The sequence below is a fragment of the Podarcis cretensis genome (assembly GCF_951804945.1).
Source record: "Podarcis cretensis genome assembly, chromosome: 5".
Classification (NCBI taxonomy): domain Eukaryota; kingdom Metazoa; phylum Chordata; class Lepidosauria; order Squamata; family Lacertidae; genus Podarcis; species Podarcis cretensis.
The window spans coordinates 66,670,683-66,683,231 of record NC_137174.1 but is presented as its reverse complement, the minus strand read 5'-3'; the positions used below and the strand labels follow the sequence as shown (position 1 = coordinate 66,683,231).

Sequence of the window (12,549 nt, the reverse complement as noted above, 5' to 3'; positions counted from 1 at the left end):
AAGTCACCAGGGAGATGTTGGGAAGTTTGTACCAGAAACTCTGTGGTCTATGGAAGGAGTACTCCTTGAAAAGGGAAAATAGAGGCACTTTTGAGGTGGTAGGTGGTCCGTCTGTCTTAGAACCCCAGAAAATGCTGAACCTGACCACTCAGCCTTGAGGGGTCTCACATGTCTCTTGTGCAAAGTAAATTGCCTCTCTGAACTGTAAAAACTTAAACCCTGAAAGCACTCAGTAATGGCTGGGCAAAAAAGGATGAATTGATTCTTAATTTTTTAAAGAAATGCATTTAAAGCAAAATGGATATGTCACCAATAAAAATCAAAAATCTTGCTTGCACCAGAACCTTTCTTGCCAAGTTTCATGGGAGGGTAATTTTGCAGCTGAGCTATAAACTTTTCTAAGGGGGAAAAAACCATGTGTCCTTAAGTGGAAACCCTGACTAACTCTGTAACTACATGGTATTATGAACAGAGACACTATAATTACTCCCCACATGATTTTACTGAGACCTGTTCATGCTACAACTTGTGCATTCCCCCCCCCCAACCCGGTTTGATGGTTTGGAGAGCATGTTTTATTATGTGGTCTTCTTCTCTTTGTTCATTTGACTTCTGGCACACAGATTTCAATAAGTATTTTTCTGATGGGAGCAGTGCAGACTGCTATGATTAACCACAAAATGATTGTGCAAGTTGTTTGTCAAAGTTATATATAGGATCCCACAGAATCCCAGCACTAATTTTGCAAAACGACCAAAGCTAGTAAGATTTCCTGGTCATGTGTTGATGCTTTCCCATACAGAATAGCTAGCTCCTGCTCTGTCTTAAGACTCAGCACATTTTCATTAAGTTTGGAAATGGCTGTTCCTAAAATAACTTCTTTTTGGGGAGGAATGTAATCTTGAGTTTTAAATATTCTGCACTAGCTTCTAACTAAGCAGAAACCAATATAGAGGCCTATGCCTATGTTTTTGGAAACATAGTGAAATTGTGGTGTGTCCCTTTATTGGAGAAGCCTTCCTCCTCTTTAATGCCTTACTTGCGACCCTGCCTACTGTGTTTAGATTTAGGACACCTAAGGTTGCCGGGGGTTAGGACAAAACATCAAGTAGTGACAGTAACCCTACCAGAAATTGGCTATATTTCATTTAGTTCCTTAACATCAGAGAATCTCCTAAGTCATATGGAGGCATTACACTAGTGTGATTTGGGATCACTGTCTAGGAACTTTTACATATCCTGGGATAGTTCAGCAGTATGACCTACATGTTGAAAATACCTTGTGAAATCAATTTGACATGCCACTTCCCAACTTCCACCATGAACCCACGTGCAGTGAAATAACTAGTCAATGACTGAAAATATGTGTCTTGCTGCATAAGAGTCAGAGGAATGAACAGTATAGAAGAGATTTCCAAAATTTGTGTCTGTTTCTGACTTGGGGAGTACTTTGCTCGCCTTTGTTCTGAAGTTTCCTGCAGTTGTAGTTGTGCCATTACTCTGCAGTTACTGTTGCATTATGTTCTAAAAATATTATTTAAAAAAACGTTTATTCTACCATTTTCAAGAACTGGTACATTTGAAATGGGTACACAAATGCTAAATAAAGGCAAGTCTTTGTCCACATCGTGTCAACTTTTGTGACCCTTTGTCATGATGAGAATGATCCACAGGAGTTAGGTGATCAGGGCTTTCAATCTGTCACAGTTGTAGCTCTGCCCCAGTTAGATCTCTTAGCTGAAGCGACTATTCTTCATAGTAAGAGCTTGTAGTCCTCGTTCAATAGATGGTGACAGTTGCTGATTTATAGTGCATATTAGGTAATTTAGTCCAAGGGGTCCACAGTTGGGACTGTCAACCCCTCATTTCTCAGTCTCTTGCCCCACAGTCGCATTGGGCCCTGGAGGGGGTTGGAGTGTCTCCGAAAATCATCATGATAGCACAAGCAGAGCTCTGCTTCTTTCCTTCAGAGTAGGGGCAGGGTCACCAATGAGCATATACTTGGCTGGCTATGAAGGCTAGTCAAAGCTTGAGGATTCCTGATGTGGTCCTAGTGATAAATCCACTGTAATGGTCCTCCTTAAATAAATCCAGTTTCCCAATTAACTCTCGCATGCCAGAGTAAGGACTCTTTTGAGCCTTTTTCCTGCATGCATTTTCAAAGCCGGGCAGTGTTAACATTGACAACTTTTCGTATGTTCGAGGGAAGATGAGAACATTTAGTAAAAAAACAATTTGGTTTTAGGTGTGTTTGATTTTGCTCCATACTTGATGCAGCGCTTTACCTTGTTGTCCCAGTTCTATGAAGAACACATTCAGCATGCATCCGCTTGTAGGATACTCGCTGTTGCTGTCCTGCATTGCTCTTCACTTGTTACACATGCCTTGATGACTATGCAAGGAGCAGGATATGCCAGGGCTGAGAGTTCTCTTCCTGTGTCAGTGTCACCAGTTGCCTATCACTAAAGTTTAATGGGAGTTAAGAGCATGCAGGAGGATGATCTCTCAGTTCTAGACTAATGAAAGAAGTGAGCAGGATAGCCCCAGAAACCCTTGTCGGGCAGATCAAAATATTTTATGTCAAGCTTGATCTGTGAACTGAAATAAGCTTTCTTCTGATTCCTGCTCTCTCCCACCTAACCCTGGCCCAAATAGACTCCGCTAACCCAGAAATAGTACCTCGGGGTAAGAACTTTGCTTTAGGATGAGAACAGAAATCGGGCAGCGGTGGTGCAGCGGCAGTGGGAGGCCCCATTAGCTAAAGTGGTATCTCAGGTTAAGAACAGTTTCAGGTTAAGAACGGACCTCCAGAACGAATTAAGTTATTAACCCAAGGTACCACTGTATGCAGATTTTAGGTGTGCTGATGGTTTGGGTGCAGAAGTTTGTTCAGCTATAAGCAGCCAAAGCAATGATCAGCTAGACTTTCAGAAGCATTCATTGATCCATGCCCATTTCCCCCCAGGTCCTGTACAGCAAATCACTTCCTCCAAAGGTCTGCCCATTGGTAGCCAATTAGGTTGCTATTACGTTTCCTATTCATAGCAACCTCTCAGAACATGATCCATAAAAACACAGCACAAAAATGCTGGGGAGCTACTAAGTTGCTGTGAATCGAACATTGCACTTTGATACCCTGATGTAAACTAGGAGTGGCTAACCTGTGGCCCTCAAGAGGTTGTTTGATTCAGGCCTCCATAACCCCCTGCCAGCATGCCCAGTCATTGGGGATGATGGAAGTTGTAGTCCCAACAACATCTGGAAGGCCCTAGGTTCCTCACCCCCATCTAAAACTGCAGTAGTGCAGCTGGACAGCCACTGCTGCAGTTCAGATGCTCTTTGAAAATGCTGTGGTATTTTTCAAGAAAAAGAGGTGCTGGAACTCACCATGAATGCCTCCCTTGTTCTCTTATAATGGCAATGAAGCCCACCTGAGAGGTATCACAACTGAGTTCCAGTGAGTTCCAGCTGAAAAAATGCTGTGGAAAATGCTAGAATTTGAAATCAGCCTTCCTTCCCAAGATACATCAACTACTCCCTTCTTTTTAGGTGTGACTAGTACAGTCTCGGGGATGTGGGTGGCGCTGTGGGCAGTGGCGTAGCGTGGGGGGTGCAGGGGGGGCCGGCCGCACCGGGCGCAACATCTGGGCAAATCCACGGGTTAGGGGGCGCAAATCCACGGGTTAGGGGGCGCAAATCCACGGGTTAGGGGGCGCAAATTACTTGCCTTGCCCCGGGTGCTGACAACCCACGCTACGCCACTGGCTGTGGGTTAAACCACAGAGCCTAGGACTTGCCGATCAGAAGGTCGGCGGTTTGAGTCCCTGTGACGGGGTGAGCTCCCGTTGCTCGGTCCCTGCTCCTGCCAACCTAGCAGTTCAAAAGCACATCAAAAGTGTAAGTAGATAAATAGGTACCGCTCCGGTGGGAAGGTAAACGGCGTTTCCGTGCACTGCTCTGGTTCGCCAGAAGTGGCTTAGTCATGCTGGCCACATGACCCGGAAGCTGTACGCCGGCTCCCTCGGTCAATAAAGCAAGATGAGTGGGCAACCCCAGAGTCATCTGTGACTGGACCTAATGGTCAGGGGTCCCTTTAGTACAGTCTCAGGTGCAATTGGTACAGCCTTGCTTCAGCCTTATTGTGCTTTAATGAGTCAAATTTCTCTAAAGGCATGTCATGGGGGGGGGGAGTGTTACAAGTCTCCAACTGAAGTTGGCTGAAACAGAGGGTACAGTTTTGGGTGGCTGCCCAGTTTGCTGTCTGGGGGATTTTCTACCTTGCAGGAGTGCCTGTTCAATTTGATGGACTAGGCAAATGTAAAGCAGCTTGGGGGGTGTCGGGTGTCTGAGTTTTTCTATAAGCTACCTTTACAAAACGGCTTAGATTTTTGCAGAAAATTGTGTTCCAGCTCATCTTGAATTAATGGCTCCTTTTGGAATGCCATGTGTCAGATCATCTGCTTCTGGAGAAGAAAATGTGACCTTATTACTGATGGATTCTCTTTTTACTCTCCAGGGAAATGCAGGCGATGCGTTTCTATCCGAATTCACACCCCCAAATGCAAACCAAATGAACAAAATGTTACGTTATGTGGGCAGAAGAACCCTATGGCTAAAAGGGTTGCTCCCCCTCCAGTTCCTCTGATCCTTTTGCTTTAATCCTTTCATTTTACTGTTCTCAAAATATTTCATTGCAATTGGCATAGCTATTTTGCTTAGTCAGCTGTGGCCTTGGAGATGGAAATAGTTGCCCTGCCCCAAGGATCATTGACTGTTAATCATTGTGAGACTCTGGCTACAATCCCAGTGTGAAAGCCGCTACTAGTCTGGGCGATTGCATGCTTCTGAGCAGCGAAGGAAGACACCCCCTCCCCACCCTCCACCCCAGTTTCCTTATTAGAGTGCCTTTTCACAAAGGAGGAATGACAAAATAAAGCCAAATGATCTGAGAAAGCAGAACCAAGAGCGCAGTTAATATTTCGTCAGCCAGTTACGAAATGACAGGGGACCACCACCATTATGGGGTCAGATCAAAAACTAAAAGATGTCTTTGAAGACAATTTCCTCTCTATATTGTGCAATAAATTTGAATTGCAAAGAGAAAATGTGAAAACTTTGCTTTCCTCTCGAGTTGAAATGCTGCGATACCAAATGTCACAGATACCCTTGAATAAGTAGAATAAGTATTGAATTTTTTGAAAGAGTTGATGCTGTGATTCAGGCTGTCTGGAAATACTAGTTTGTAGATTGATTGCTAATCCAATTAATGGTAGCAACTAGCTGATGCATGAGTCCTTTTGTACCTGCAAGAGGGTGGAATGGGGCATGGTGTGAATGGTCACTGCCTGTACTCTTCAGCCTATATCATCACCACCACCATCCATATTCCCCACTCCCCAAGAAAAAAAATATTGTTTCAGTGTAGCCTTCCATATGTTGTTAGACTGGAACTCCCTTCAGCCTCAGCCAGCATGGCGAGTTGTATGGTATGATGAAAACTGGAGTCCAACAACATTTGGAGGGCCACGGGCCCCAAACCCCTGGCGTAGTTTAGCAGCTAAATTTACTGGATTGCTGATGTTACCTAGGGTGGGTAGAATTTGTCGAGTATTCATTGAAGGGTTTTGTGCATTATAATTACATAAATAGCTTCTCCTTCCTTTGATTGCAGGGGAGAATCTAGACTCTGAGGACAATATGTACTGTTACTGCTTTGTGTTTGGTGTTGTGGGGAGGGAAGGAGGGAGAGGAGGACAGAGCAAGAGCTTATGGTTCTCCAGTGGTTGCCTGCTGCTCTCAAAAGGGACTATATGCACCAGTGAGCCTTGCAGCCTGGTCTTCCTGCTGTGGATCAGAGAAAAGGGATTCAAGGCAGGTGTAAGCTATTACCTTGTAGCTGCCAAGTATTGAATGCTTATCTATCCAGCCAATCTGAAAGATCACTGGCAATATTTTCTCCAGCTCCGCAGTTTACACAGTGAGTTACAGACCAAGGCAGATTCATCACTTCCAAGAAAAAGAGCCCTAAAGGCACTTGGTTGTGAGAAGTATGCGCTTGGAGGAGCGTGTGCAGATTCCAATGGCAGCCTCCCCACTTGCAGGGCTGCCTGGGTTTCAAAACAGACAAGATGAGGCACGATTTTCCCAGCCGTTCTGTAAAAGCACCTGCAGGATTGTGGCCATCACAGCCAAATTACATTATGTGTGTTGACTTTTGTAATTGGATTATTTTAGTGCATGGTTAGACAAGATATGTTTTGGGTGCCTTTATTTTAACAGAGTGAATCCCTACAGTATCAGCAAGTAAAGAGGAGGAGGAGGAAACTGAGGTGTGTTTGCAGATGTACAGCTCTGGTTCCTGAATGTCTTTAAGGCTGCTCTGAAAGGAGTGGGTTGGCAATCCTTGAGATCTGGAATGTTTCCAAATTATTGTGGGATGGGTGCTCTTCAAGAAGCCATTTTTATTTTTATTTTTGCAGCACCAGCACAATGCCATTGGCATTGGCATAAAAATGCTTGCCTGTATCTCTTCCCCACCCCATTTAATCCAAATTTACTCTTTCCAGGGGAAATCTGGTAAACTGAGAAAAACCCTGTTGCCAACAACCCGTTTGCAATAACTGAACGACCTGTTTGCCATGCTAAGTCCCCATCTGGAAGCATCCACGGTTAAATTACTGTGCCATGTCCTCCCTTCCTCCCTCTCTCACACACACTCACACTTAGAAATGCCTTGTACATGAACTACTATAACAAGCTACATTTGTCTCTCTTGTTTTCAGGGGAACACTTGAGAATTTGTCCACAAGGCTACACTTGCTGCACCAGTGAGATGGAGGAGAACTTTGCCAACAAGAGTCGGCATGAGTTTGAAGGCATGTTGAAAGAGGCCACACGCTCGGTGCAAGTAATCTTAACAGCCCAGTACAAGAACTTTGATGGTAAGTAATGCAAAACATTTACCGGCTGGTCCAGTTTGGAAAACAAGGTGCACTTTGTGGTTTATACCCCTTGCTTGCTCCTGTTTCCCCTTTCCTCCTGCTTGCAGCTGGGCAGAGGACTTTGCCAGAGATAGTTTCACTTTCAAGGAATCCCCACTTAGTGCTGTGTTCAAATTGGATGTCCTGATTCAGACTCTGGCTTGTTTAATGGTTTTGAAACCAGCTTTTTATGGAACAATCAGAATTTGTTTTAAACCAGGATTCCTGCTTTGAAAATAATGCTAAACTAAGTTGTTGTTTTTAAGTAAAATTGAATCCAGACAAATTCCTCTCATCCACACAGTGGGAGGCAGGAGCTTTGCAAGCCTGGTTTGGGGATTGTACAGGCTCCTCCACATAGTGCTAAACCATGGTTTTCTGTTATCTTCTGATTTGTTGTTGTTATTTCACAGGTATGTCAAAAGAGTACTGGAAAGTGTATCTTTTGTTGAAAAACGGGCTTCAGCCACTGAAATCACTAGCTAATTCAGTATATTTGCTTGAACTGACTTTTTCCTGTATTTATAACGTACAGCCCTCAAACAGAGCCTGTCTCTTGTCTTTAATGTAATGAAAAGCAGAATTTACTATATAATAAACGGCAAGCCAACAGAGATCGCCTGATAGGGTTGTACATTGTTAGATAATTAACTCCCCACCCCCAAATGAAATACTTGCTTCTATCTTAAAACTACTGACTGGAGTTGCATGTTTTCCTTATCTGTGTTTTTGCCAGCAGCTTAGGAATATTATTTTTATTTCTCTAGGACGCATTTTATCTTGGTCCTGAAGCAATGTATGTGTTCAGTTAAACAAACACATTATCAAACTATAACATATAAATCTCTGCTTCTCTGTGGCAGCCATAACCTCAGTGGATGCTTTAGGCTTGGAAAGATGTTCCTTTCTCCCATCACATCTTTTTCAGTTTCCTTAAGTAGTGCCGCAATTAGTGTTTGGTATTTGATTTAAGTAAGATTATTTTGAAGTTACTCATGGTCTGATTTTTCTAGGACTAACTTGTTTAAAGTTGTACTTCTGCTTTTTCAATTTGCTAAATATTTCAGATGATACTGTTAGGTAAATTGTGGAACAGAAATCTGGGGTGTCAAGACAAACATGTGTATAACCTGTGGAATTCCCCACTGTCTTATGTTAAACACTACATTCAAACATGTCATCTGGGCTGTGTTCATGCATAACAAAAAGCCAGACTGGTTTGACACTGCCCATGCATACCTCTCCTGGAGTGATGGGCATAAACATACCAAGAAGCCCTGGTTTTATATCACACCTGAATCAGGGCCTGCACTTTGTTGCTTCCTACCAAGCCATGGTGAGCAAACCAACAAACCATGGCTTCGAGTTAGTTTGTTGGGCAGCAACAAACCACAATCCTTTGTTTGGACATAAAGCAGAACCAGGGCTTCTGACTGTTTATCCTACTTACTTCAGACTTCTGTCTGAACCATCAGTTCTTGGTTAAATTTTAAAGCAATAATTAAGAACCTAAAGCAATTTAACACCAAATTGTGATATTATTTAACAACATTTGACTTTGCTAAATCAACTGACAGGGCACACAATGAGAAAATACAGCATGGCATGAATTTGCTTTCTTTAAAAATACACATAGTTTGTCTCTTTCACTGATACTCCTATTAGTTCTCTGGTAAATGAACAAAGGAAGAAAACTATCAAGAAAATGAGTTGCTGTGCGCTCATATGAATGTGGCTTTAGTAAAATCAGTGTCAAAAGAAATTCTTTGCAAGTATCTTCTTAATTGGAAAAAAAATAACTACCATTCTATTTATATACATGGGAGACAGACAGAGTGGCTTGCTCTGATGTAGCTACAATTGTGTTTTATCTTGTTGTTGAGGTTACATTTACATTGCTGTGATTAAAAATGGTGAATTAAGAGCCTCTCATCTTAGAAGGACTTATTTGTTCATTCTCAATACACACACACACACACACACACACACACACAGCCTTTGATTCAACTCTTAAACGTATAAACAAATTGGAAGGCGAAATTGGATCAGGCCATTGTCATCCCAGAACAGTTGCTTGTATAAACAAGCCTTATGTAAGGATAGTTGGACAAAATGTTCAGCTGTTTCTTCCTTGCAATCCCATAGCAGCATCTTTAAAACAACTTACCAGATCATGTTTAGTGATTCTGATACAGAAGGTGCCATATTGGCCAAGAAGCCATTAGGTGGTTCCACATCTCCATTCCACCCATTTCTTGCTGCGTGGATCATGGCATCATTGATAGCATTAGAGACACAATCCCACAAAATGTTTCAAAGGGTTCATTGCCACCAGCATTCATATATACTGTAGGAGCCAGCATCAGTTTTGGGGCTTCTTGGGGAATAAATAAAAAAGAAGTCAAGGGTTAAAGGCCTTTCATATATCTGGTACCTCCCAAGCAGGGACACAGGTGGTGCTGTGGTCTCAATCACTGAGCCTCTTGGACTTGTTAACGGAAAAATCTAAGGGCTCCCTTGGACAAAAACAAAGACACCAACCAGGATTACTTGGAGCAAAACAGCAGGCTGTAGGCTTGGCCTTTATTGATCTGTTGCAACAGGGTGCTCCCCTCACTTGCAGGAGAGAGGAGGGACCCAGAAAAATGGTGTGCAAGGCCTTATAAAGACTTTTGAAATTGCCACCCTGTAGATCAAGACCACCCCCAGAAACATCATACATACATCACAGAAGGGGTGTAACCTAAGACCACCCATCAGATACATCATACTTACATCACAGAAAAGGCTGTCTAAACAGAAATTTTAATACTGTTTTTCTCCTGTTGTTGTTTACCTCCTGTCTGGCAGGTTACTTGATTGGATTTCCTGGGTAGCCTGGCCAGTCTTTTGTAATGATAAATACTTAGTTCCTGGGCCATGTCCCAGGCTCACACCCTATTCAAACACAGACATACCCTTAAGACAGGTTTTGTGAAGGAAAAGACAATGGGGAGGCTTTTCCAGTTTGACCTTGCAGAGAAAACATTTGCTCAGTTTAGGAATCAAAATGGTTCCAGGTTGGCCTTCCTGTGCTGATCTATGTATGTGCTTGGTTGGTACACTTATGAACATTACCATATATCTAAGACCATAAAATTCCTATCACAGACTTCCCGATCCGAAGGTTGTCGGTTTGGATCCCCATGAAGGAGTGAGCTCCCATTGCTCCGTCTCAGCTCCTGCCAACCTAGCAGTTCGAAAGCACGCTAGTGCAAGTAGATAAATAGGTACTGCTATGGCAGGAAGGTAAATAGTGTTTCCTTGCGCTCTAGTTTCTGTCACTGTGTTCTGTTGCACCAGAAGCAATTTAGTCATGCTGGCCACAGGACGGAAAGCTGTCTGTGGACAAACGCCGGCTCCCTCGGCCTGAAAGCGAGATGAGTGCCACAACCTCATAGTCACCTTTGACTGACTTAACCGTCCAGGGGTCCTTTACCTTTACCTTTTTTAGTTCCCAAACAGTCATCTCCAGGAGTACGCAGGGCTGCCAGTGGGATTGTAGGTTGGATAGAATCCTACAGATATACCGTATTTTTCCTTCTATAACACGCAGATTTTTTCTCCTAAAAAGGAAGGGGAAATGTCTGTGCGTGTTATTGAGCGAATGTGTGGTCCCTGGAGCCAAATAGTGCAAGGGGAGGCAAAAAAAAGCAGGCAAAAATCAAATTGCGCGTCTCCTAGAAGGGAAACTTGAAAAGAGGAAGCGGCTGCTTTCCGGGATTCTGCCTCAGGATCTTACTGCCCACCCACCTCTGTTTCCTTGCTGTGTTTGCTCAAACGGAACAAAGAGCAGGGAAAGCCCCTCCCCTCCAGGCAAGCAGAGGGGAAAGCAGAGTGAAAACATGCAGGAGGGAGAGAGAGAGAGAGAGCGCGAGCTGGCTGGCTTGGGTGGGTAGGTGAGGGAAAACTTTTGCCTTCCTTTCCTCCCTACCCCTCTCCTGCATTCTTAGCCAGCTGCTTCTCTGCACACCCCTCTCCTGCTCCTTGTCCCTTCTGTGTTTTTCCTTCCCTCCCCACTTAAAATGTGGTTAAAAAGCATGGATCCACATGGATCCTCAGGATCTTTGCATTGGGTCAGCCCAAATTCACCATCAGATCACATAGCATGTCCATGGCTACAGCCTGCCCCCCAAAATCACGCACCCACTGTTGCCTGGGGCTGCAATGGTGCAAAAACGTGGTTACAAAACATGGATCCACATGGATCCTCAGGATCTTTGCATTGGGTCAGCCCAAATTCACCACCAGAGCACATAGCATGTCCATGGCTACAGCCTGCCCCCAAAAAATCACGCACCCACTGTTGCCTGGGGCTGCAATGGTGCAAAAACGTGGTTACAAAGCATGGATCCACAGGGATTCTCAGGATTTTTGCATTGGGACACCCCAAATTCACCATCAGATCACATGTCTGTGGCCACAGCATGAAGCACAAAAATGATACATCCACTGTTTCATTCAGAATGTTTTTTCCCTTGTTTTCCTCCTCTAAAAACGATGTGCGTGTTATGGTCAGGTGCGTGTTATAGAGCGAAAAATACGGTACCTGTTTTTGGACTAGCCATTTCTCATTGTGGTTGGTCTAAAATCCTAAATGTTGCTCAAGTGGTATGGCCAGAGCAGAGCCTCACTGAGAGTTCAGTACCCTCCAGCTATCCAGTTAGATTGATTTTCTTCTTGGCCTAGCCACAGTTCTGTCTTAATCATACCTTCTACCGGCAATCTGAAATATTTAACTTATCTGCAATAGTGATACTGGGAATTCCCAGTGCTTTTAGTACTCGGTTTGATTGATTTACATCCTGCTCTTTCCCATTGGCTCCGAGCAGCTTACAGCAGTTTTTCTAAATGTTAATAGTTTTGTCCCCAAGGGGCTCTCAATCTAAGGAAATCAAATGGTTTGGAGGATAAAAGGAGCCAACTTGGGGGGGGGGGATGCCACTGTAAATATAAAAAACTGGGTGTGTGCTTTTAAACTTCAAATAACCACATCAAAAAGCCATTCAAAGAACAATGCTTTTTCAGGCAGTCATCTGCTAAATGTCTGTTCATTAAAGAGGTGAAAGAATAAAAAGACTGTAGCTCAGTGGGTAGATCATCTACTTTTGCTGAAAGTCTAGGTTTCTGAAATAAGCTAGAGGGACCAATGGCCTGAGTCAGTATAAGGAGGCTTCCTACGAGGAAGTGCTGTAGAGAGGGGATCTCAGCTGTTGTGGTGATGGTATTTCTGCCCAGGATGGTAGATATTCCCTCCCAGATCCTGGAATACTCATCTTCAGCAGCTGCGCAGTCTGGCAGTCTTGACTATTGGAAAAGTGTGACAGGTTGGGATGGAGTAGACAGGCAGCTGAACTCAGTTCCCCCTACAGAGTCATCATAAGTATTCTGGACCCCCCAAAAGTGGCAAAGCATCACTTTTTTCTCTCTCAGAGTGATTCTATAACTTATCAAAAAGTGATAGGGTGTGCCCTCTGCTGGTTGTTAGCCAGACTTTACTACTTTCAGCTGTGCCATCTGCAATTCAGTA

General features: G+C 43.7%; 1 protein-coding gene across 1 annotated transcript in view; it reads left to right on the top strand.

The window, feature by feature from the left end:
* Nucleotides 1-12,549, top strand: part of GPC1 (glypican 1) — a 208,153-nt gene that overhangs the window by 95,641 nt on the left and 99,963 nt on the right. The window contains exon 2 of the mRNA XM_079975886.1: nt 6,783-6,941. Coding sequence (XP_079832012.1) covers nt 6,783-6,941 — 159 coding nt within the window. The remainder of the gene's footprint in view (nt 1-6,782; nt 6,942-12,549) is intronic.